We start from the raw sequence: 24,977 nt of genomic DNA, 5'->3' as shown, positions 1-24,977 counted from the left end.
AAATTTCTACCACATACATCCTAGTTTTTTAGTCTCTGCAACTTGTGGAGTATTTTGATGCTTCATCACCAGAATTCCTCAAGCATTAGTATCTTTGTGGTCACACCTTTAGCTACCATGAGAAATCTCCCTGGAGATCAATAATGCAAATGTTTAGTGCCCCTACTCTGCTTCAAAAATGTTTGCAGGTATACATTGCAACTACTGTCCTTCCATCTGATCCCCCAAAACTAAGCAGCAGCACACAGGACCATCTACAATGATGCACACCTTTCCATACAAAGCACAGAGATGGAAGTTGCTAATCTTTGCTTCAAAGCAATGTATTAATTCCTATGAAACAGAGTCCAAAACCACAATGCATGAGTTCAGTGCTCCCTCAGTCCAAGCCACATTTTGAAGATGGCAATGCGTGAATGATAGCAGATATTGTTGCAAAGCATCAAACTGGTGCTGCTATAAACAGACTGGAATCACATGCAAAACTCCAATGTAACAGCAGAAACAAAAAGCCAAGCAAAACGGTTCAAACATTTACCCTGAAAGCAAATTTTTGCATTACAAAGCTTTCAAACATATCCTATATGGAGATCTTCAAGTTCCTGTTATCTACTATGAGAAGTAAGTGGAATCAGAACCAAATTCAGTCACTTTAAGAACGAAACATTGCTGGGGAAGGGGACTGACCCAAGTGCTGAGAAAAAGAGGTCAAAATACCTGTACACCCTGCATTTGCTTATGCAGCTGACAGAAGACACTAAGGTTTGCAAGAAACAAAGCAAAGGGAAGAAAGGCAGGGAAAAGGGTCTTCACAGGTCCCCATAGCTCGTGTCTAGGGGGAAGGAGAGGGTGCAAAACCTTCTGCAGTTGGTGAGATCACTATTGGAGACTAACAGACATAGAGGCTGACATAGCAGCGATGGCACATAAGCTTTTCTTAGCCAGAATATCTAGCTCATCACAGACAATAAGGTGATATTAGAACTGCAAATCAGTTGGTTGCACAACATGCGATGTTTGTAGAAAGGCTACAGCTAAATTCAAAATACTGAGTCAAGTATTCTGCTCTTCAGTTAGATCAGTTCCTGAGGGAAAGGTAAAATCTTCCTTTGCTATGACAGAGAAGATCGTGTCATGTCCAAACCCAGCCTCTGACCTGCTGACTGAATTCAGAACGGCATGCGGCTTTCTGCTGCAGCTATTCATGTCTGCTTTCAACTAAATTCTAGTTTCTCTCTCTTGTTTACTATGCTTTCGTCAAAAGATGAGATAAAGTGCTGTAAATAGGCTTGATGACTTCCTCTGTCAGTTCAGGGTGGGGCTCTCACCCCACAGCATTTTGTGTGCAGCATTTGGTAAGAGACTCAAAACTTGAATCACAGAGCAAGGCAGCTGGCACTTTCTTCCTCCCTTCATCACCACCCCACTTCCAAAAAGCATTTCTCATGGCATGGAAGAAAAAAAGTGTTTAAAAACTCGGCAACACGCACAGAAGCAGCTGTCATCTTGCTAGTGGGCCAGTGCCAAAGAGCAGTATGCTGTAGAAATATGAAAAAAGGATGGGGAATACACAGGTGAGAGAAAAGAAATCTCCATAAGCACCCTTTTCTCCTTAAGCAGCTTCTGGGAGTTTCACAGCTGATACGCAGATCTGACCATACTTGAGAATTGTTGCTGATTCCGTACTCCTGGCATTGGTAATAGCCCTTGAACTAAGGCTAAGATCTGAGTATCAAGTTAAGGATAAGAAAAGAAGCCACAACTGGTGATTCTTCAAACCCCAAAATATATAAACTCAGAAAATTCAGAATTATGATTGACATAAAAAAAAAATCCAAATATTTTTATGAAGGTGAGAAATACATCTCTGGCACCCAAAAAAATGGAGCTTTGCCCTTCAACGACACCCTTCAATAACAATGTCATTGTGATTAAAGAATTATGAGTGTTTCCAGTCTCAAACAGGAGACAGGCTGGAGAAAGTTCCCCACGTTACTGTTGCCAGCACTGCCAAAGCATGGCATTACAGTTACAGTGCTACAGCTTTACCAAAACTTCCCTTTTACCAAGCTATTCCAATCAGTAGAGATATGGCACAGAAGATGGCAGATGAAAACATGCCATGTTGGCTAGATTGTTTGGTGAGGCTCAGGCTGTTGTGGAAGCCAGAGCTGAAGAAGCCCTGCCTCCCTGACACCCTACCTCATAAAGCCACCCTTTCTCCTGCATCAACACTCAAGAGCCTGTACAGTGTACTGGCTCACAGAGCTGCTGTTCCTCCAAAAAGCCACTTTCCAGCGCCCTGAACTGGGCTTGCCCTCGTTGCATGAGCATCTGTACAGGTGGGACTGTGGTACCCTGCCTCAGCACAGCTCAGCTCACCAGGGAGCCACGCACCAGCTGAGCTGCTTCCAACACCTGAACCAAGCACCTCTCCAGAGCCCACAGCCATACATCAGCAAAACTGTCCGTAATTTTATTATAGTGGTATCTCCCTTAGGATGCAGCTGAAGCTTAAGATTTTTGTTAAGTTTTAACTGTGTGAAAGCCTGAAGTGTAGGTTTGTCATAGCAAACATGCAAAATTATTGACAGAAAGGCCTAAGGTTTTTTTCAAGGCCAAACCTCTAAATGTGTTAATTTCTCAGAAAGTTCATTCTCTTCAGCATGGAAATTGTCACCCATGGTAACAGTTATCAGATCTATGGGTAACTATGACTACAGCTTTGTGTCAAAGAACATTTACAGCAAATACAGATAAAGTATAACTCACTCCATCATCACCATTAACTCTTGGCATTCAAAAGACATTACCTAAATCCTGAAATGAAAAATAAAAAAGATAAATCTTCACTACAGTTAGGATTATATCACCTCCAAACTGAAGAGGAAAAGGGAGACAAGGGACTTCTACCAGGAACGCTTTGGTCCATGCATTCCTAGACCAGACTTCATCCCTGCTTCTTGAATGTATAATTGCCTTTTACAAACTCTTCTGACAACTTGACGAAGTGCCCAGGCTGGGACAGGTGTGGGGCCCTGAGAAGAAAAAGGAGAGACCATTCCCAGCCAACAAGTAAGAATGAACCCAAGACAGCTGTAGGAACATAAAGGGGAAAAAGCTGCGCTACATACCAGATTTTACTTCCCTGAATTACTGTTTCTCTTGCAACTGACAGAGTTAAATCTTTTATCATCGCAGGGATCAAGGACTAAACACAGCCTATCAAAGTCTTTTCTTTCTACGAATTCAGAAAGGGCAAACAACACGTTTTTATTACTAGCACAATGAACTTCCCAACTCCAACCATGTCTCATTAATCACAGATGATATAAACACAGGGAAAACAACCACAGACAGCCATCTGAAAATATAAACAAACCAGGTGCAGTTATTAGGCCCCTGACAATGAAACTCTCAGTTTAAATGTATGGACTACTTCTTCACACAAAGCCTCAAGGCTTTGAAACTGTGCTTTAAGAAAAGAGATCAAAGTCAAAGAACCAGCAAATAATTTGTGGGAGGTAAGTTACAGGTAGAGGATCAAATTAAAATAAAACAAAACCAGTTGCAGATTTCTGTGCTACATGCCACACAGAAATACAGCTGCAAGTGTCCTCTACAGCTTTTGTTTGTTTTATGGTATCTGCTTAGTGTTGCAGCCTTACTCTCAGAGCATGACATTTAAGTATATCAAAAGTCTCGCTGCAGCCTCTGTGTTTGAGGTCCCATTCTGGACACAATGAGCCAGGAAATAGCAGCATTTCAGAGATTTAATGAAGTACTAAAAAAAAGTTATTATTTTTACCTCTAAAAGACTTTACAGATTTGGACATTTTATTAAACAAGTCTGGGAATAACAATTTTTACAGTACATATGTTTGCTTTTAACTCCTTATCCTAAATGAAAGAACAGTTTCAGCTTGTTTTGTGGAAAAAAAGTTATGAAAGTGAAGCAGCCAGCAACGGGAAGAATAGTAGACACTAGATGGCAGGGAAGTAAAAATTTGTATTTTTGTTTCGTTACTATAAATATATTCCAAGAACTACAGGGAATGTCACTACAAAGACCTGGCATGTAAAGCAGCGAGAGAATGACGGGGAACACATTATGCAACAGATAGATAAAGCAGGAAGATCTCTTTCAGGGTGTTAAAGTAATCAGTTTACCTGCAGTTCAAATATAACACACAGTGCTCTTGAAACATCAACTGTCCAACACTTCTGAATCGGCAAAATTCCACATAGGCATAGCAGTTTATTTTCTATCCTAGCCTTTACACAGAAGATAAAATATTGTTGAGACATTCAGAATTGCACCTGAAGTCATCAGCATGACTGCAAAACAGCTCCTGCCATGAAAAATATGCACATGTAGATAACTGTGTATGTTCCAACAGCCTACTGCCTCCCCTTCCTTTGACATACATGAAAAGATGTTCCTATTTCACAATTAACAGATAAACAATTTATAAAGCTAGGTTTTTTGTTTTTTCTTTCTGACAACATTTAATATGTTCTGCTATAGCTACTGTTTGTAATAGGAACCAGGAGTTGATATATCCTCAAAGGACAGGTCTCCTTCAACTACTGCCCCATATACTATATTGACAGGTTTCAGGTTTAAAACTGGCAGCTTAGTGAGAAAATATGAACATGAATAAAATATTAAATATAGAGCTATGCAATACAGTTGGAAATGCATAATTTTCATCAACCAAATTACTTTTTTAAAATTCAGAAGTGGTTAGACTATCAAATAAAGGCTAAAGCAGCAATATAATTTTTAACTACCCCACAACACACACAAGTGTGGAATGTGTGGCCAGATTTTGGGGCCAAGATGTTTAAAGTCTAGAGACAAGGTTTAACTTTAGAAACTCACAGGTGGCAAGTATTTCACTTCCTGAAATCAATACATCAAAGATCCTTGTTTTCTTGTGATGGTAGCTGTGCTGGATGCAGAAGACCAGTTACAAGCTTTGCCCAGATGATGATCAACACTGATATGCCAAAGCAAGACCTGTGTTCTGTATCCTTAAATCACTAAGTGTCCCCAGTAAATGGCAATTCCTTTAGAATTAGTTCTAAGCAATGTCTCACAGCCCCCAAAAAAGCAAATACTGTATTTTTGTTATATAACAAATATATTAAATTTTCTCTATTAACCTTATGGCTAAAAAAAAATATGCAGCTAGTGATATGAGAGCCCTAATGAGATTATAATCATTAGACTGCCTGCTGTATTACAATCAAACCTAATTGTGTAACATGTTGCAATGGAACTATAGCATGCTCCCCTCATGTAGTCCAGAGGTAAAATACACTCTCCTCAGGAAAGACAGAAACCCAGCAGCACAAGATTCACAAATTTTGTATTCCAAAATATGCTCAAGCAACTAACATGCTGCATGTCTAAGCAGAAACTGCATCAGTTGTTAGTAATGCAGACCTACAGCATGGAAACACCCCAGCACCTGTAAAAAGTCACACTAGAAAAACACCACAAACTCCATCCTTTTTGGATTCTATATACATTCATGTGTTCTGCATATACTGCACCCTGGAATGCAAATATATCATCAGAGTAGTTGGATGTGGGCACAAAACCTGGCAAACATCAGATACACTGAAGTGAAAAAGAAGCTCCTAGAAATTCTCTGCCTGTATGGCAGCCACCTTCCTTCTAGCCTTCAGTCCAGATGATGCCCTTTTCAAAGGCTGCCTGAGTCATCTTTCAGATATTCACAAAGCAATTCTACACAGCAACACAAGGCACATTCCCAGAAATTATGATCTACTTCTGTTTCACCTGCTTAGGTGGATCTAATGGTCACAACAGCTTCCCTGCAGGACTGTGCCATGTGACAACCTTGCATGCTTGCCTATATTTTTTGTTTGCAGCAAAAAGCCGAAGATCACAATCCTGATGGATAAAATAGGCATGTGAAGCTTTAAACCTTGCAAAAGACAAAAAGCACAACATACTTTGCAAAGCAGAGTACTGTCACATTTGCCAAATGTCTTTCCCCTACAAATTTTTGCTGGTTTAGTTGGAAGATACTTTCCACATGTCTTTCTACTTTTTCTACCCTGATGCACATTAGCTACTGTTTTAAACATTCTTTTCAAGGGTAGAAAACTGGGTGTTCAATACTCTCCCCCAAAACCTTAGAAGAGCTGCAACCTTTAAATACGACACTGTAAAAACTGACATCTGACTGTTCTACAGCACAAAAGAGTTCAAAGAGTTGAGCTCAGACAGCAGATTTTGTTTAGCTTGTGTTTTATGAGGATGAGAAGATGAAAATCACCTCTGCATAGCTAAAAAAAAAATGCAAATAGCAAAAAAGCTTGTCTATTTGCACCATCAGAAAATAGGCTGAAACCTGAATGAATATGAAAACTCATCTCTCCTTGTTTCTAGATACAGTCCTTCTAGTTCAAATCACAGGTATGTCAGAGGCAGATGAAGATGTGCTTCCCAGCTCTTTTGTATGGGCAATTGAGAATTTTAATCTTCAACTAACGAATCCTGCTACTAGTAAAAGGTTACACAAAGTAATAACAAAAAAGCAAGAAGAATTAATGAACCATAAACCCCAATTATTCTGAATCCTCTGTCACTGCTTATAAATGCTTTATTTCTTACTACACTAATCTTTTGGTGAAGCATAGCCCTACTCTAGGCGGCTGGTGAGTTGGAAAGGTTATTCGAGCGAGATAGTGTACGTGGTAACAAAATGTTGAAACATTTGCCTTTCCTCTCTAACATATAAACAAAATTCCACATGGGAACAAAGCAAGCAGTTACCAGCTCTGTTCTGAACAAGCAAAGCAGGAATGGTGTGACTCTCACACCAATGTGACACAAAGGCAACTTCTCCCACTCCTCAGGTTTACAGCGTCCAAAAATCTTGTGTTGGTGGAAGCCTGAAATAAAATGTCTTTTAGGGCACCAAGATGAGTCTAACCACCACCAAGACTTACATTGCAGTCAGGAGATCCAAAGGTACCAAAGTGAGTTTACACACTAGATAGCTTTTAATGTAAACCAGCAACTTTTACTTCTTGCACACCTGGTTCATGGATTTTTGCATGTCTGTTTGGCCACAAGATCCAGGACCTGATCTGTATTAAAGGCTAATCTAAATGAACATGCAGGATAGCACAGTAACACCAAATGTGCACAGAATAACAGTTGATGCTGAGGAACTGACATCCACACTCCATACGTGAAGGTGAAATGGGAGGTGTGGTGCCAGACCAAGTTGTAGTCTGGCCCCACAGACTGAATGCAAATTAGGTGTATGCAGAATACTTTCCAGTTTACTTTCAACCCAGTTTAATCCAACACTCAAACTTGATTTCATGGTGCAAAGTGAAGTACAGTAGGCTGGTGCCATCAGGAGCTTCACTTCAAAAGCACCTTCCTGACACAAGCTCTAATGTTAATGTAGATATGCTGCAACTACCACAATTCTTTCGACAGTGTTTAGGCTGTCCACATGGAAAATAAAGGCTAGAAGCCAACCAGCATTTCACAAGGAAAGAGCACTCTAGCTCATTTAATTCAACACCAAACCATCCCCTGGATTCCCACTTTATATTTTTGTTAAATCATGATAAAGGGCTGTGTGGGGCCTTGTTGCTGACTAATGAACTCAAGAGGGAGACATGGGGCCCAGTATAGCCACGTTTAGTAGCAGATGACAGCGAAACAAGATTAAGTACCTAAATGTTTTCACAGACAGGGGGTACAGGGCAGAGAGATGAAAGAATACAGGATACTTGCATGTTCCCAGTAGTAAGAAAAAAATGTCTAGTCTGAAATGCTGAAAGTAAAAGCGAAGCTGTCACGGCTCTGAGACACCTTCAGGAGCAACATGGCCCCTCGTCATCCTCTGTACTTCTCAGGTTAGAAATGGGACATTTCCTTTGAGTATCATAATTTATCTCACATCTGATCTTCTCATTAAAAACAGCCCAGGCAAATAATGTTTTAAACATTTCCCTATGTGTGGTTATTTCCAGTTGGCAGGTATGGGTAAATGATACCATGACTTGGAGTGAACTAATTTCAAATCATGTTTAGAATAGATTTATTAAAGTGGGTTTTCTTCACTGCAGAAAGAACCTTTCCATGTGTCACCAGTATTTTCACAATGATATTTCACCGAGTGTTCTTCTTTGGTCCGTCATAAAACTCACATGTAGGAGACATAAATGAAGCAATGAAGGGCACGAGTCTGCAAAGACTAGTTATTTAGGCTGTATTTTAAGCAAATTTGAGACTGACTAATTACTTTGGGTGCCTTACTTGAATTACTTGCAAGGGCCTAATTTTCAAAAGGCTCATAAAACAGACCCCTCTCAGGAATCACAAGTTTGGCCAGCCACAATTTGAAGAAAGCCAGTACTGAACGTAAGTTAATACAGTATTTGCATACATATCCATCTAAAGCAGGAGACCACAAAGAAGTCAGGAACATTTTCTTCTGGGAAGCATTATTAAAAGGGCACAGTCACTGGGACACTAGTCTTTCATTCAAAAGAAACTAAGTGTGTTCTGTAGAAGCACATATACGAGTTCCCCAGGTAAAAATAACACAGGCATGATGTACTATATGCAGATAGGACGATCTTTCCTTTTTGATTTGGTAATAGAATTTTAAGTAGGGGTCCCAAAAACATCTTGAGTATGTCACTGCCTTCTAGCGAGCCACTTCAGCTGACAGAGTGCTGCTGACAGGTTCTCTTCATTGAGAGAGCTGATAGCCTAACCTTATGCCTTTAGCAAAGTCTAAGTCAAATCACTGTGTCATACTACAGTGTGCACCCCAGAAATAGGAGGAATGAGAAACTCCTCATTACTAAACTGTCTTGAAGTAAGGCTTGTGAAACGGAGGAAGGGGAAAGTTTTTTAAAGAAGAAAACATACCTGGTCCATTGCCTTTTACTAAAGCTGTTACGTGAAACTGAGAGGACCTCAGAACTAAAACATTTTCTCTTTGGTCTTGCTTCAAGTTGTTACCTATAAGTCATCTAGTTTGGAGGCACCAAAGCATGACAAAGCTATTTGTCAGATATCTTCTTGCATGTTGGGGGGAAGGAGGGGAACAAACCAAAAAAACACCTTCTTAAACACTAACCTGACAGTGAATTTATTAAAGCTTGGCATTAGGGTATATCCCATGTGTCTACCCAGAAAAGTAAAAGTTCTCTGGCTCTGAAGATTTTGCCTTCCCCTGCAGGAAGCGGGGGGAATACCCCTTCTTGGTTAACATCTTGTATGCAACTGCCTGTTTTCAGTTGATTTAAGGAATATATACATACAAAGTTCCAACTGCCTCAGAGGTCTGGGGAGCAGACAAACAAGAACAGAAACTGCAGAGGCAGGAAGCCTGTTAGAAGAGAGATTACCAGCATGCATCAAGTATATAATGCACTTCTAACATAGTATGTTCTCCAGAAGACTCTTGTGCACTGTGATCAAATCCAAAAATTATTTTGGAGTACCGTTACGCTTGAAGCCATTACTCTCTTCCATAATATCAGAGGTGGCCCGGTACCTAGCGTACCAACCCTTTAAAAGGACCAAGCTGGGTGGGACAGGGTGGGGCTCTAAGATATGATGTTTTTCATGCAGAAACGGAGAATCTGATCTTTCAAATTGTATGTGAAACCATTCTCTACTGAAAAACATGCAGAAAAACATCAAGACAAAGAGTTTAAGCAATACTTACGCGGCATGATCCCTTGGCTCACCAGCTCCTCCCGTGTGCGTCGCTGCTGGAGCTTCAACTGCAGCACTGCACGACAGCAGAGAGAGGGAACAGAAGGAAACCCATCAGCACAAGGAACAACTGAAGAGACATTTTCAAATGCATCCCGTTTTCTTCTTCAGACGCCAAACCACCAGCAAGCAGCAGAACGAAAAGACCCCCTTCCCACACCACTCCCCTGCCCCACTGCAATTGCAGAAGTGGCCTTCAGCAGTCAGGTTTCCGTATTCTGCTGCGGGCAACAGGGAGAGGAAGTTGCACAGGGTCTTGGCAGGGTGATAAAAATCCGCAAAGGCAGGCCTGTTTCTCAATTCTTTCTAGAGCACCAACTTCTTTCCAAACCATTAATATTAAAAAACAAACAAAGAGAAACACCGGCTGACAGTCCTCCAATAAACACAGAGTGACACCCCAGCTGCTAATGATGCCTGAAAACTCTAATTACCATGTGCAGATTAAATTGATATGACAAAATTATTGGTCATTACTCTAAATTACAAGGCTGATTTCCTTCCTCAACTTAGAAATTCACCTTCAGAAACATCTTACAGAAGTGAAGTATCATGGATATATCTAGAAGTGTCCTTGTTCCACAGCAAAAGGAATCCTTTATCACTAGATTTTTCCTATTTATTTTAGCATAACAGAACATATGCATCCCCTGTGTGAAATGCAATTATCTGGGTTTTTTCCTAACGTAAATCTCTGAAATAGTCATAATTTCAACAATTAGATTATAACAGCAGTTTCCCTTTAAACGGTACAATCAAAGCAACATTCTAGGGATTGTCCTTACAATCAAAGACAGGTTCCATAGGAAAGGGACCTTTCAAAATGGAAGAAAAAAAATCACACGCATGTGTGCACACACACATATATCAATTTAGGACAAACTCAGTGAGCATCAATAGATACTGAATCCCATGTGCAATCAAACCCAAGCTCCTAAATACACTCAACATAAAATATTATAAAATGAATGGCATGGCATCTTCCCTGTTTTCATGCCAATTTCTTCTGTCAAGCTTATGTCTCTTGTGTAGTCCACATAAGAGAACTCCACACAAATGTAGTGGAACCACCAGAGAGCAAAACTGCTCTACAGACTAACTAGTGCAGTCTCATTACAACCCTTATGCTTCCTTTCTCAAGTACTTTGTTTGTTCAATAAATTCATTTCATATGTTACATCCAAATTTATACTGTATACTCCTTAAAGTAGGGATAAACAAATTTAAGAAGATGCCGCTTCATCTACTTACATACATCATCACGTTTTACCTGTTTCTTTCAACCTCCTATTTGCAGTTTGCATTTGACTAAGATACAACTTCCAGTAAGGGTTCTGCTCTTCATAAGAAGTTAACAAGAGATCTATCTTTTCCTTGGTTGGTTGCACAGCGGCTGATCACCCTCACTTAAATGCATGCTTAAATTTTTGCTTGGATTTGTCTAGCTTCCACTTCCATTGGCTCTTGACGTACCTTTCTTTGAAAGGCTTATGACAATGAGAATATATTTCCTACCTGTGGAGGTGCTTCTGTGTGCCCAGTGTGCAACTAAGTTACCTCTCTTCTGTTTCTTAAGCCAAACTAGGATTCCTCAATATATGCAACCTGGGCAGGAAACTACTGCTAGTACGCGGAAGGGAGAGAGAGAGAGGGAGGGTGTACAGAGCACCATACTAATTCTGTGTGGGATCAGCCAAGAGCCAGAGCAAGAAGGAGGGAACACAGAGGGCAAGGAAGGCCCTTTGTCTGGCCATCAAACTGCAGACAGAAGTGGCAGTCCCAGACTCTTCCTCCCACCCAGCATGCGCCTGCGCTCCTACTTTTTTGTGCTAGTGTGAGGGCTAATACAGTGTCATGGCTGGCCTGTTCACAGAGCTCCTCACTTACTGTATTTGTTTTGAGGTCATCAAAACCGCATCTACATGAGCACTTGATCTAACAGCTTGCTGCAACAGAGTCAAATCTCTCACTCCCCACATCATCTTTCATGTTCCCCTTACTGGTGGCTGGACTCACTGACACGAGAAAGACCACTGCCCCATCAAAACAGGGAATTGTTTTCTGTCTCATTAGTGAGCTGAAGAGGACGACTGTATAGCCAGGTATTTGCTAACACTAATGTAAGGCGGGAGTGAGACTTCATCCTTCCAGCAGCAGTATGCCACTAAGTGATTTCAGCTCTTTTAGGTAACGGCACATTAAATCTCTCACTGCATGGCATTATTTCCACTAGTGAGCCATTTCAGGGACTGATTTCCATACCCTAATTTAGCCCATCTCCCCAGCTTTAAGTGCAGATAATCTCATTATTACTCATGTCTTCCCATTTACACATCTAGCAATGCATGTTAGCCCTTTTTGCCACTTGGCTCCTTATTTGCTAGGACCATCTACTTGCCCTCCCATTTATCTTTTACCTCCCAGAGTCAGGGATTTTCAGTGAAAAACTCCCACCCACAAGTGTGGCTGGCATTTTTTGCTCCTTGGGGCATAACTCTGCCCCCACCTGTATTTATACATATTTTGCCCAACTGTCTCAGTTTGCCTAAATGATAATGATCTAAACCTTTTTTTTTTTCATGTCATTATTTATGCCTCCACTAATCCTTGCTCCATCCACCTTGTTACCATCTTGCATTTGTCTCCACACCACACTGGGCTGATCGCAACTAGAAACGCTTTTCTGCTTTCTTTGATTGCAGTCAGTTCTTAATCTACTTAAGCAATACTTCATTAAATTCAAAGATACTTTTAAAGCCAAAATATACCAGACTACTAAGTTAAAGACATTAAAAAAGTCTATAACACCCAGACAAAACACCTAGAAACCAAATTTCACATGTCTAAACAACAAAATCACATTTGAGCAGACCTGTTTTCACAAATTGAAAAAGCTAAGTAGTGTGACTATATTACTATTCCTATACCATCTAAAGTCTTTATCAATTTTTCAATAGATTTTTTTCCTGGAACTGATACCAGATTAGCCACTCTTTACTCACTCACCCTTTTTCAGTAGTGATGCGAAATGTTACTGGTCTTTCGCTCTTCTGAAGTCTCCCCGCTGTTCACAGATTTATTAGAAATCAGTCTCACCCAGTTACAGACTTCATCAAATGACTTAGAATTCCCTTCCTGACTTCAGCTTCCCCTATGAATTTTCTAAATATATCTTATTTCTATATCAGCTACCATCTACTACCCTTTTTCTCTACCCATTATACGCACCTTTTATTTTTAAACACTATGTCCCTTCACAGGAAGAAACTAGCAACTGTCAAGAGGACTAAACTGGAGAATAAGGAAAAGGTCATTTTCAGCATACTTTTAATAAGCACTAAATTATTTATGTACACTTATGTATGTATATGTATATACATACATATTAAGCACAAGTTATAATCAGCACATGATGCACTTTTCTCCCAGTATAGCTTATTTTTGTGGCAGAGCGGAGGGCAAAAAGGATTACTTCAGTTCACTCCTTGAATTCATTTTGGCTTAAACAAGTACTCGGAGTTCCCAATGCCATTTCATATATTTAGGAGATCACCTGTTTACGTGTGCAAGTGTGTGAATCCTATATATAGATTAACAGATGTCCCAAGTGCCAAACCATGGCTGTTGTACGTGGAGCTCAGCCAAAGGTCTAGAATGACCAGAGAAATTCAAAGTTACTTAAAGACAGCCTGGAGTGTAAGTCTTTCAATCATAAACCAACAATCTTCTTTTTCCTTTATCCCTGTACTTAATTTTTAGATTAATTTTCAAATTAAGAATAAATCAGGTCATATAAAGGACAATAGTATACATCTGATGGATAGAAAGTAAGTTCCATACTGGCACCCTTCTACTCACCACTTTCATTCAACTCGTGACATGATCTATGCAACATTTTGTCTGATTTTCCCACTCGAATTTGGGCATTATTTATTTATTTCACAAGTATGAAAAATTTTGAGATAAAGTTTGAACGAGGTTTTTATATCTCTAATGAACTGTTCCAAGAATTAGTAAAACACTCCAGAGAAATCTGGAGCTGTTAAAGACAACTGCTGCCTGCAGTTTTAAAAGGAGGGGTGGAGAAGGATTGATGGGGGCGCGTGTACTAAGAAACAAGTAACATCCTGACACAGCTACTACCAACAGTTACACTGTTAGTGAAATACAGTAAGTCGTGACTTTTTTTTTGTTCATCTTACCATAAAACTGCCTTAATAGGGAACCCACAGGCATACTCTTAAGACTAGAGCTTATTTCTGCCTACTCATTGCTGGTAGCAGCTCAGAGCAGTATATGCTTAATATACACAGGCTGCACCCATATGGACACTTTCAGCGTACTCACAACTCTAGTCGTAGTACAGGAGTGCATTAGTAGTAAGCAGTAGCAAGAATACATACTTACGATGAGCTAAGTTGGTTTTTGCAGCTCATCATCTAAATTTGCAACAACATGCCTGCCCTTACACAAACATATCTGAAAACCCTTCTATTTCTAAACCACACTTTGTGTTTAATAGTGTGACTAGAACTACTACAGAAACTAGACTGCAGCCTCTGCATCTCAAAAGAAAAAAAATAAATCTCATCTTAGAGACTATGTCACGTATCAGGACAGGTTTATGACAAATTAAAAAAATATTCTGCATTTCCTGTTTTTTGAAAACTAGCGAAGGGAAGCGCACAGCTCTGAACTGCCGCTTGTGGTGAGGCCCTGTGCCTGTTACATTGAATACAGACTTACTGCCAAAGGCAGTGTTTGCATTTCCAGAAAATCTTTTCTTCTAAGCCATCCCAAGTGATACTCAAGGTCACCCAACCAAGGTAATGATTAAGCACAGACATAAGGTGGATTACAACAGAGACAGCACAAGCAGTGGTGCAGAACAGGAAGGGAAGAAGGCTGCTAAAGCCAAACTATACCCTATCAAGGAGCTGAGGGAGTCAGAACTCCCTGCTATTCAGGCCGAGATACCCATGCAAAAAGGGAGAGTGCAAGACATAAACTGCATATTAGCTAAGGCAGGCTATATGCTTACAGATGTGATTTATCAATTTTGTAAATTCAGTGAAAGCAGTCTGCCTCATAGAAAAATTCATCCTTGCAAGCCAATCAATAACCCCTGTGATTAGAAAGAGCAACTACCGAAGAACAAGTGAAATTAGCCTAATTTTATTATCTAAGCTGAGGAAAGTGCTTAAGTGCTTACTTTTACTTAGCGTAAGTAAAAGCACTGAAAAGCAAACTGCACTTTCATGCTTATAAGGGTTCACAGTCATTTATTTGTATGCCGGTCAGCACCTCTGCACACCCCATTTGAAAGCCCTGTGCTACAGCATCCACTGAACTTACAAGAAAGCATTAATACAGCACGAGCTGGGATGGAAACCTGGCAGTTAGCTCATCAATGCCTCCACCTTTCAGTACCAATGAAGATTTTTTTTAGGAGAATTTTCACTGGCCTAGCACTGAGTAGGGCTGACTGGGTTTACTTTGTAAGGGTCAGAGACCACAGCCTAAAGAAATTACACTAGGCCACCATTTGCAGCTCACACATATTTTTCAAATTTTCGGTGCAATGCGGAGAACACTGTTAGATTAAACCAAAAGCCTATATGCAACCAACTTAATTATAATATGCAACCATAAAATATTACTTTGAAAAAATGGGCTGTTTGCTGAACAAAATCACCACAGCTGTTTGCGCAGAACTGGGGCCTCTAACTTGGAATATCACAGCCATGTAACTGCTGCTTTGAAGGGTGAAGCCATCTTTCCACTTGGTGAAGCCACCTTTCCACTCACCATTTGGCCAACAGCAGGCCTTCTAATTACACAGAGATTTTTTTTTTCCTAGTTTCTGATTAAATAGTCACATGTGACCAGTAGCCAATGCCAAATTCAGCTTTGGAATATGCGGTACATCAGCCGTTTTCAGTGGAGGTTATAGCCTACATTTATCTGAATTCACTCCATCGGAGATGGGGTGAGAAAACATTTCCTTCACACTGAAAATGGTCTCTGAGCATTTCTCAGCTCTGCCTACTTACAAAACAAATGCTGACTCATATTAACCCCTTCATGCTTCAATGGGAAACCAGATTAGATTATGGTTCACACACCAGCAAGAGCAGCATCTGCCAAGCTCCAGTTGCAACACCTTTCTGTACAGAAGCAGCAAAGGGCAGTTAATATTACCAAATTTTTTTGTAATGTCCACAAGAAGCTCTAAGAAAAATTCAGCTATGATAGCTTGTGATCAATAAGTGAGTACGCAACGGTCAAATTAATTTTGAAAATAACTCAAGTTGCTGAGGTGGAAAACTTTTTTTTTTTTTCCCCCAGAGCTGCATTTTTCTGGCACTGTTGACAACACCCCCCACATCACACAGAATGTGCTAGAATGGGGGTTGCCAACAAAGAAAAGCCAACTTTTCGGGCCTTTTTTAAAGGCAATTTTCTGAGCCTAACAGCATTTTAATCCACTAACTGCTGATGGGAAATACATGCTGGCTTTGCATTTAAGCAGACTGTGCAGTTAACAGAGAAGCATTTAAGTGAAGCAGACTGTAAATGACACTCAAACTGCAGGGATTATATGACAGTTTGCTACCCTGGGAAGGGGATGCCAAAAATTCATATCCCTCTGCAGGGTGAAGGAGAAGCAGCAGACAACACCATTGATCCTCACAATTTGGAAGCATCCACTGTTGCTGGGATCAACAGCCATAAGGTTCTATTCATCTCAATGCTTTTCAAAGAATAGCTTGGAGCAAGCCTGGGCAAAGGCACAGTTAAGCAGAAGTTTATTTCTTTACTATTTGAGACTATCTCACATTCCACTACCTCTTTTCTCTACTGCAGCAACAATGGCTGCTATTAAAATGCAGGCAGTTTCCTCAGCTCTTCCTTAGCAACCATACTAGTGAGAAAATGGAGTTTGGGAGGGTAAAGAATAGAAAGAAAATTCATTCTGGTCTCAAACTGTTACAAGAACCTTTCACACTAGAGGCAAAAGCTATTTATTTATATTCATGATGTGGTCTTCTCTTTGTGAGAAGTAGGATTGGGATCACTCTCCCTACACCCAAAGAGGAGGTCTGCGAACCAGACCCTGCACAGGAAACAAAACCAGGATCAGGAGTGGTTCCCTATTGCAGGTCACATTAATGATGAAAGCGGACTTCTTAGTATCGCTACAGATATCAGCATGTTCTGCCAGAATACACTTAGGTGGACAGATGTCTCGTATCAGTTTGGAGAACACAGATGAACTCCTTACCCAACAGCGTTTGTCCAACAGAGACGATTGTAGGCACAAAGCCAAACAGGAGGTTTAACCAAGAAAGCCATGCAGCTGCATCAAAGGCAGATCTAGTATAGAGGGATCTGAAACTTTTTTCACGACCACCTTTTTTTTCTTATCCTCTTGATAAGCTTTTGGGAGCATTAAAAATTTGTACAGGTGAGAACAGGACCACAATTCTGCCTGATGTAGACTTAAGACCACTGTCAAAAGATTCTTAAAAAGCAGAAGAGATCCTTCGCATCCAAAGCAACAACTTTCAAAATATTTTGCAGTAGATGTGCTAGTAATAACCCAAGGACCTAACATGAGTGTGACATAACACTAGGTGTTGGGTTTTTTCCCATCAAGCACTTCAAAAAGCCTTCAGGCTCTCAAATGCCCACAAACTTTTAAAAGCAGCTGAAAAGCACAGAAAAAGGAGCAACTGGTCATTTAAGAACACAGAAGAGAAGGAAGAGAGACAATTAACTGACTCTCACCCTCAGGACTAGAAGGGCTTGCTTCTTGATAAAATCAAACTCTTCGAAGCTTCTACAGCTCAAAATGTTCTTGGGTCACATAAAATCACTGACAGGACATGCAGCTTACACATGCCTGCTGATACATTAGATGCATTGTCTATATGACCATGTTCCAGAAGAATAGAAACAAAAAAATACAGGCACAGGGCAATAGTCACTTTTTGCTGCAAGGATGCTGTTAGAAGAGAAATATGAAATAGGAATAATTTAAAAAAATGTTTTCAAAGGATGATGAAATATTTGCATGTATTATCTTTTAATGAGTCAGTGTTACGAGACATTAAATAGCTGCCTTAGTGGAGACAAACAAATACGGATTCTTTGATATAGTTAATTTAGCAGAATCAAAGATTCAAACCTACAGAAGAAACTAGTCCCCAAAGAATATGAAATCAGAAGCAAATACACAATGAAAAGCAAAAGAATCTATTTCCATCCCCACATTGCACCACAAGATAGCTGGCTCACACTGTGAGCACAGAACAACAAGCCACCTCAGCAGGTCATTTTTGAGGCTTCATAGCAAATTTGATACAATGTGGAAATCAAAGTAATGTTAATTTAAAACTGCATTTAGAAGATATAGCCACTGTTTACAGCAATTTTAATTTTGTTAGGACAGCATTACAAGACAAACAAAAGCAGTAGCATGGTCCAAGTATCATAACATAATGTGATCTAACCTCCACACAGGACAGAATAGTTACTGCCGTCAGTGGTTCCCAAAGGCGCAGTCAGCGTTGGTGTTCTGGGGTGGTAAAATTGCAGATACGAAAGGAAGAACCAGTTCATAGCCTTAGAAGTTTACAATCTCAGTTCTCAATATTGCACACAATTGAACATGTTTATTTCATGGGCGCTACATGACTAAATATATGCAAACTTGATTATTACTACAAAAGTTATGCTGAATTTTGCAGGGTTCTTTTAGTGTTTATTTAAAACAAAGACTAGCAGTTGGCATGCATTTTACAGCATTTGCCTTTACATTCTTCCTTCATGATTGAACTCCTGCCATTTTCATTAAACATGTAAAATTTAGGGGGGTTTAATGATATTTTAATCATTGTTACTTTCTAATGCAATGCCAGCTTTGACTTCTTTAAAACTAAAATTTTAAAATCAGATAAATGTATTACCATCAGTACATAAGTCTTTCTATTGAACACATAGAAGCTCACTCTTATCATAAAATCTTGGTACACCTAATAGTCCATTTCAGCACTTGGTCAAACTGTTAAAAGGACTTTAAGAAATCAACCTGAAACATATGCAACTGATACATTTAGCAAGATATGCAACATGCAAAAATGTACAACAAGCTTATCAAGAAAAGCTTTCTTTTTCTTTGCTTTCTGTGCAGGGTAATGATTCTTATATAATCATTTTATCCCAGTAATACTGGTTAGGTGAAAACTAAGCATGTGAATAACTAGGCACATATCTGTATGTATGGAATCTGGCTACCACGCATGATTCAACAAGATGACCTGTAACAAAATACCTAGGTGAAAAGGTCTACCTGAAATTGAGACACCAGTATCATAAGACAGTAAATATCTGTAATCAGTGCTTGTTGATGCCATCTATATATCCATTGTTTCTATTTATAGCTGGAAGAGAAACCTTAAGGGGGGGGGAAATCAGAGAGAATTTCCCAGTGCTCCGTCTAAACCTGAGTCACAGTCTACACTGATTTTTGTTTCCATGAAACAATGAACAAGGAGGAACTAACACTGCCCTTAACCACCTTGCAAAGAAAAGAAGGCCCTAGAAAGAAATTCTCCCAGATAATTTAATGTGATGTGGCAGATGGGGACAAATGAAGGAAATAGAAGGAATGGGTAGTTAGATCCTGACAATCAGATCTACAGCGGTCTACTAATGTTACAGTACAAAAGGAAAAAAAGTTTGAACCCTTTTCTTTTTTTTTTTCTTGTAAAGATAGAGGCATCTCTGCCTATAAGAAGAAATTGCTCCAACCTTTTTGTTTCCCTTACAGATGAGACATGAGAGTTGTTTATATTTTTTCAGGAAAATTCTAGAAGAAAAAACATGTTTGAAGATATATCAGAATCTGAACAATTCTTCCCTTTAAACCATGATGGATTAGACAAGTTTATAATACTAAAATTGATTAAGAAATCCTTTCATGCCTCTTTCAGCAATAACAGACATGGTCCAATATTTTCCTTCACTGCCCACCTCCCACTGTGCAATTTCTGCTACAGCACAGCTCTCCAGTGAACTATCAGCCTCTCAGATCAAGACCAAAAACTTTCTCAAACATTTCTACCAAGACTGTGATGCTGGCCCAATGATTCAGCCTTCCTTCTGCCACAGGGCACCCTCTACAGATAGGAGTTACAAGCTCCCTTCGCAGAAATCATCTAATGCTCAAGATATCACAGAAGTTCTGTGGCAACAGCTGGGACGCTTTGACATATGGGCTGTGGTTTTGGGTTTTCTACTTAAACGTGGAATAATTCTGTATTTTCAAGACCATTTCAGACTCTCAATCACCTAAAAATGTTTGATTTACTGAAACAAAATGCAAATGAAAGCAAATGTGTTTTTCCACAAGCGATAGAAAAAAGGACTTAGAATTATGCAAATTTAAATACAAATCCAGCAGTTCTTTAGAAAAAGTAATTAACCAATATAGGAAACTCTGAAAGCTAGCCCTTACAATTTTAAATTAGCTAGCTTGAGCATCTCCCAGCTTCAATTGGTTGATTATGATGACAGTTACCTCACGGACATGGAACGAAAGTGGTTTTGCCCAACAAGCATATTACATGCAAAATAAAGAGTCAGAGCATTCCCTATCTGATTAGCTTGCCTGTCACCAGCTTTTGTCCAAGCCCCAGCATCTTCTCTTAGCAGGAATTTCAGGTGGATGCTACAAGGAATTATCATATTTCTTTAATTCATGGTAGTGAGAAACATCTTTGCTGATTTCTCAAAGACTGCAAAGAACACGTGTCATGATCATGGTTCACATACAGATTCTGGCCTTTGTACTGCAACAGTCTGACACCTTCTTTAATGCTGTTTCTACCTGTAAAACAGTTACAAGATTCAGCTATGGCCATCATATCCTTCTACATTAGAAAACAGTTCCTTCACAGCAGCCCAGTATAGAAGCTGATCCCCAGGTTTTGCAGTACACATAAAAAGTACATCGAATTCCCCAAAACTCTTTAAACTGTAATCATACAACATCTACTACTTTTTACTTCCTTTCTCTTTGGATATTTACTTTCTTTTAAAAGTCTGGACTACAGATCTCCGGGACTGACTTTCTTGTTTTTTTCCACAAGGGAAGCATTGAAAACAAATCTGGCTATGAGGCTTAATGTGGTTCTTAAGTGCTATCATAGCTATAAATATCTAAATAATATAATTCTGTGTAACAGGTCATTCAGCAAACTAAAAAAACCCAGCAGATCAGAATGGCCTGCATGACCACTGACTTCAGACTGGTGGACAAATTCTGCAGATGTTTAAACCGTTACTGCTGGCTCAGTCCTCTACTGAAGGGCACAGAGGAGATGGCTGGCAGCAATAGGTACTCCCATACTCGTTACACGCAGCGGAAGATTCTCTCCAGCTGCTGAAAGAGGTGGGCTTTCACTAATATACTGAACAAAAGCAAGTGAAGGGCAGACACGTTTCCTTTCTGTTGCTCCCTCCAGCAAAGAGGCAGGGGAGATAGCTACGTGGTGACAGTGTTTGCAGCCACTGTAGTTAGATTTATGGTCACATGTCAGTCCCGAAGATACAATCCTCGTTCTAAACTGCCTGCAGTCAATGTGACAGCTATTATTAGCAGCAGTAAAACAGCCTCTCGGTGAGGCACAAAGGTACTACTAGTTTAGCATCTACTACATTCACTTCTGAGAAGGGAGAATTTGACATCAGAGCATGGAAAAGGTGTGAGCTGCAAGCAGGCTTAGAAGGACTTTCACATATAATACAGAAAGAGGCATGAAAGCTTAGGAAAGTGAAAGTGAAGAAAAAGAGCATGAAAAGAGCATCAGAAAGAGCATTCACCAAAATAAGAAAGAAAATCCACAACTGTTTGCAGGGACAGGTTACATGCTGCTCGTAATACTGACCAAATTACACAAAGGGAGCTTGTACATCCTGGCTTCCAGCACTGCTGCGTTGCAGAGACAAGTACCTGCAGAACATAGCTACTGCCACATTCAGTTCCTACAAAACCCACAGCTACAGCCTCCATGCATTTAATACTACAGAAACATATAGAAACATGAAGCTGGGGAAACTCCACACAGAGAAAGTCGAAAGTGGATCTCTTCCTTCTGTCATCCAGAGCATCACTCAGATCTGCCCCCAACAAACCAGCTGAGCAGCATAATGTCCGTGCCCTGACAAGTGTTTCAGTGAGGATGGTTACCAAAAAGATTTTAAATGTGTCAGCTCGTAGGGTGCAGCAGAGATATCACAGGAAATACCCTCAGAATGATGACAGGCCCATGAGCTGCCTTTGGGGATGGAGACCACAGAACAAGGTTTTCATAAACATGACTGCAACAGATGATCCCTGTCACTATCATGGAGGAAAATGCATTATGGGCACTTCTGTTGAAAACTTTCAAATACCTATTTTTTTACCAAAATATTTTCTTTATAAGACTATTAAAATGAGATTCTTCAGCAAGCCTGGATTTCACCAATTTCAATTGACAGTAACATTTTCACTGTCAATTTTGGAAGGAATCCATGTCCCAGAGCAATATATCCTCTTCCTTATTATTGACCCTTCACATTTCTTAGATTCATCAGGCTAAGGCTAACTTTAGATGGCAGAACTGCAGAATGGAAAGTTCAAACCTTTGTTTTCTTGGAAGAAGGCTAACTATATTATATGCACAATAAACTTTGACAGTAGGTCACCTGCACAGTTCTTCTACCCATCTCACTCAACACCAGGAAAAAGCCTGAATACACTGATGAGCAAAAAACCATTTTGTAGTTCTTATTAGTAATCACCATATTGCCATATACTTCAGCTACTGCAGGTCTGCTCTTAGTTTGGAAGGATATCAGGTTAGTGAATTTTACATACTGGCAGGGAAAAACATTGTATCTACTTCCCCTAGCCCAAGTGAAAGAAAACCACTAGTTCTGCTCCATGTTAAAGCCGTTCAAGCAGATCATGCGTCAAGTTAGAGGCCTCCTGTAAGAAAATGGAACACAATTTGCCCCATAGGCACACTGCATGTTTTCATTTGATAAACTTAAGCTATGTCAGGAGCCATATCCCATTTTCTACCATCGGCTGCAGAGGTTCTTGCCAAGAAATGTGCTGCTTTAACATTTTGGATCAAAATTTATTGATGCAGCAGGTGACATGATCAGTAATTCAATGCTGAGAAAAGACTGAATAGATGTGAGTGGGGGCACGAAAGGAAAGATCTAAGCAGGCACTTATTTTTGGTATAGATATTCATTAAGTAGTGGATCAATGACTTGCAGGTGTGACAGAATGCTGAAAAATCTGAGGTGACTAGTGACAGGTCTTATAGGTGATAAAAGTACCGAGATAAGATTTACTCAGGCAGCCTGATGTGGATCCAAAACCACAAGCAGAAACAGCAACTGTCACTGACCCTTATCTTCTTTGGGCAGGAAAGTCACAGTGACATCTGTCTGGCAAGGACTGTGAACAAGCATGTTAACTGCAGAAGTTGTTTCTGGATGCAAAACAGGCAATCTGGGCTTAAGTATCATAGTTCTATTTTCAAAAAAGCATCTGCTTTGCAACAGCTCCTAGGAGCATCAGTCATTTGCTGTTTACAAGTATAAATACAGATATTTTCTTAAAAAAATAAACAACAGATAATTGTCAAATAACAATTCCAAAGCCACACAAGTTTTTTCAAGCTTTATTAACATGCTTCCCAGTTGCTGGGATTATCGAAACCCCAGCATCACTGCCATTGAACACGAAGCTCAGTTCAACTGTGAAGAAAATTCAGTTGACAGGGCAGGAAAGTACTTACTGCAAATTTTACTTGGTATCATTACTAGTTCAAAGCATTTTCTGCATAAATGCTACTGACAGCTGTACTCATCGCACCACACCCAGTTTCTATTCTTTTTGTTTTCTGCATGTGTTGAGTCCTTCTGTCTCCTTGCTCTTACAGGTCCAAATCTACAACTCTTCCCTTTTAATATTACTTTGTGCTAAAGCAAGTATTATAGTAGCCGTTTTCTGACAAATAAAGTAGATTGCAGTGTGGTAAACAAGCTAGCCTCTGTCCCTTTCCTCCTCCTCCTCCTCCCCTTCCCAGCATGAAAATAGCTAAGGCTAAAGCAACAGCTGGGGATCATTACACTGACAGGAATAGTTCAGTAAACTCCAAGAGGGGAGAACATGTCATATCCAAAAAAGCAAAAACACATTAGGGCAGCAAGACTGGAAAAATATGTGAATTCAACTCCAGGGATAATGCTACAACTCTCCTTCCACTGGTAAGGTCTCACTTATAAAAACCCTGGTCATTCAGTGTTAACCCCTTCCCTAAGCTTCCTATGCATGTCATAGAGTTAACAAATACCCTGAAACACCTTTAGTCTTCAGAGTGACATAACCACAGAATGCTCAGGGTGAGAAGGGACCTCTGGAGATCGTATCTCCAGATGTCCAGCCCCCCTGCTAAAGCAAATTCTCCTACAGCAGGTTGCACAGAATCATGCCCAGGCAGGTTTTGTGTATCTCCAGAGAAGGAGACTCCACAACCCCTCTGGGCAGCCTGTTCCAGTGCTCTGTCACCCTCAAAATAAAGACGTTTTCTTCATATTCAGATGGAACTTTCTGTGTTTCAGTTTGTGCCCAATGCCCCTTCTCCTGTCACTGGGCACTACTGAAAAGAACCTGGTCCCATCCTCTTGACACTCACCCTTAAGGTATTTGGAGACATTTGTAAGATCCCCTCTCAGTCTTCTCCAGGCTAAGCAGGCCCAGGTCTCCCAGCCTGTCCTCATAAGGGAGATGCTGCAGTCTCCTCATCATCTTTGTCGCCCTCCACTGGACCCCCTCCAGTAGTTCCCTGTCTCTCTTGAACTGGGTAGCCCAGAGCCGGACACAGCACTCCAGATGCGGCCTCACCAGGGCAAAGTAGAGGGGGAGGATCACCTCCCTTGACCTGCCGGCCACACTCCTCATGCACCCCGGGATCCCACTGGTCTTCTTGGCCACACGGGCACACTGCTGGCTCATGGGCAACTTGCTGTCCACCAGGACTCCCAGGTCTTTCTCCATGGAGCTGCCTTCCAGCAGGTCAACCCCAGCCTGTGCTGGTGCATGGGGTTATTC

The 24,977-nt window shown here is 40.3% G+C and overlaps 1 protein-coding gene across 1 annotated transcript in view; it reads right to left on the bottom strand.

Moving 5' to 3' along the window:
- The window catches only part of MRTFA (myocardin related transcription factor A), a 46,003-nt gene extending 21,260 nt beyond the window's left edge, over positions 1 to 24,743 (bottom strand). The window contains exons 1-2 of the mRNA XM_056341951.1: positions 24,562 to 24,743; positions 9,747 to 9,812 (exon numbers count right to left, since the gene is read on the bottom strand). Of these exons, the coding sequence (XP_056197926.1) occupies positions 9,747 to 9,812; positions 24,562 to 24,646 (151 nt within the window). The 5' untranslated portion in view covers positions 24,647 to 24,743. The remainder of the gene's footprint in view (positions 1 to 9,746; positions 9,813 to 24,561) is intronic.
- Between the last annotated feature and the right edge of the window lie 234 nt (positions 24,744 to 24,977).

This window comes from Falco biarmicus, chromosome 5, assembly GCF_023638135.1.
Source record: "Falco biarmicus isolate bFalBia1 chromosome 5, bFalBia1.pri, whole genome shotgun sequence".
NCBI classification, from domain to species: Eukaryota; Metazoa; Chordata; class Aves; order Falconiformes; family Falconidae; genus Falco; species Falco biarmicus.
This window is presented reverse-complemented; position numbering and strand designations above follow the sequence as displayed.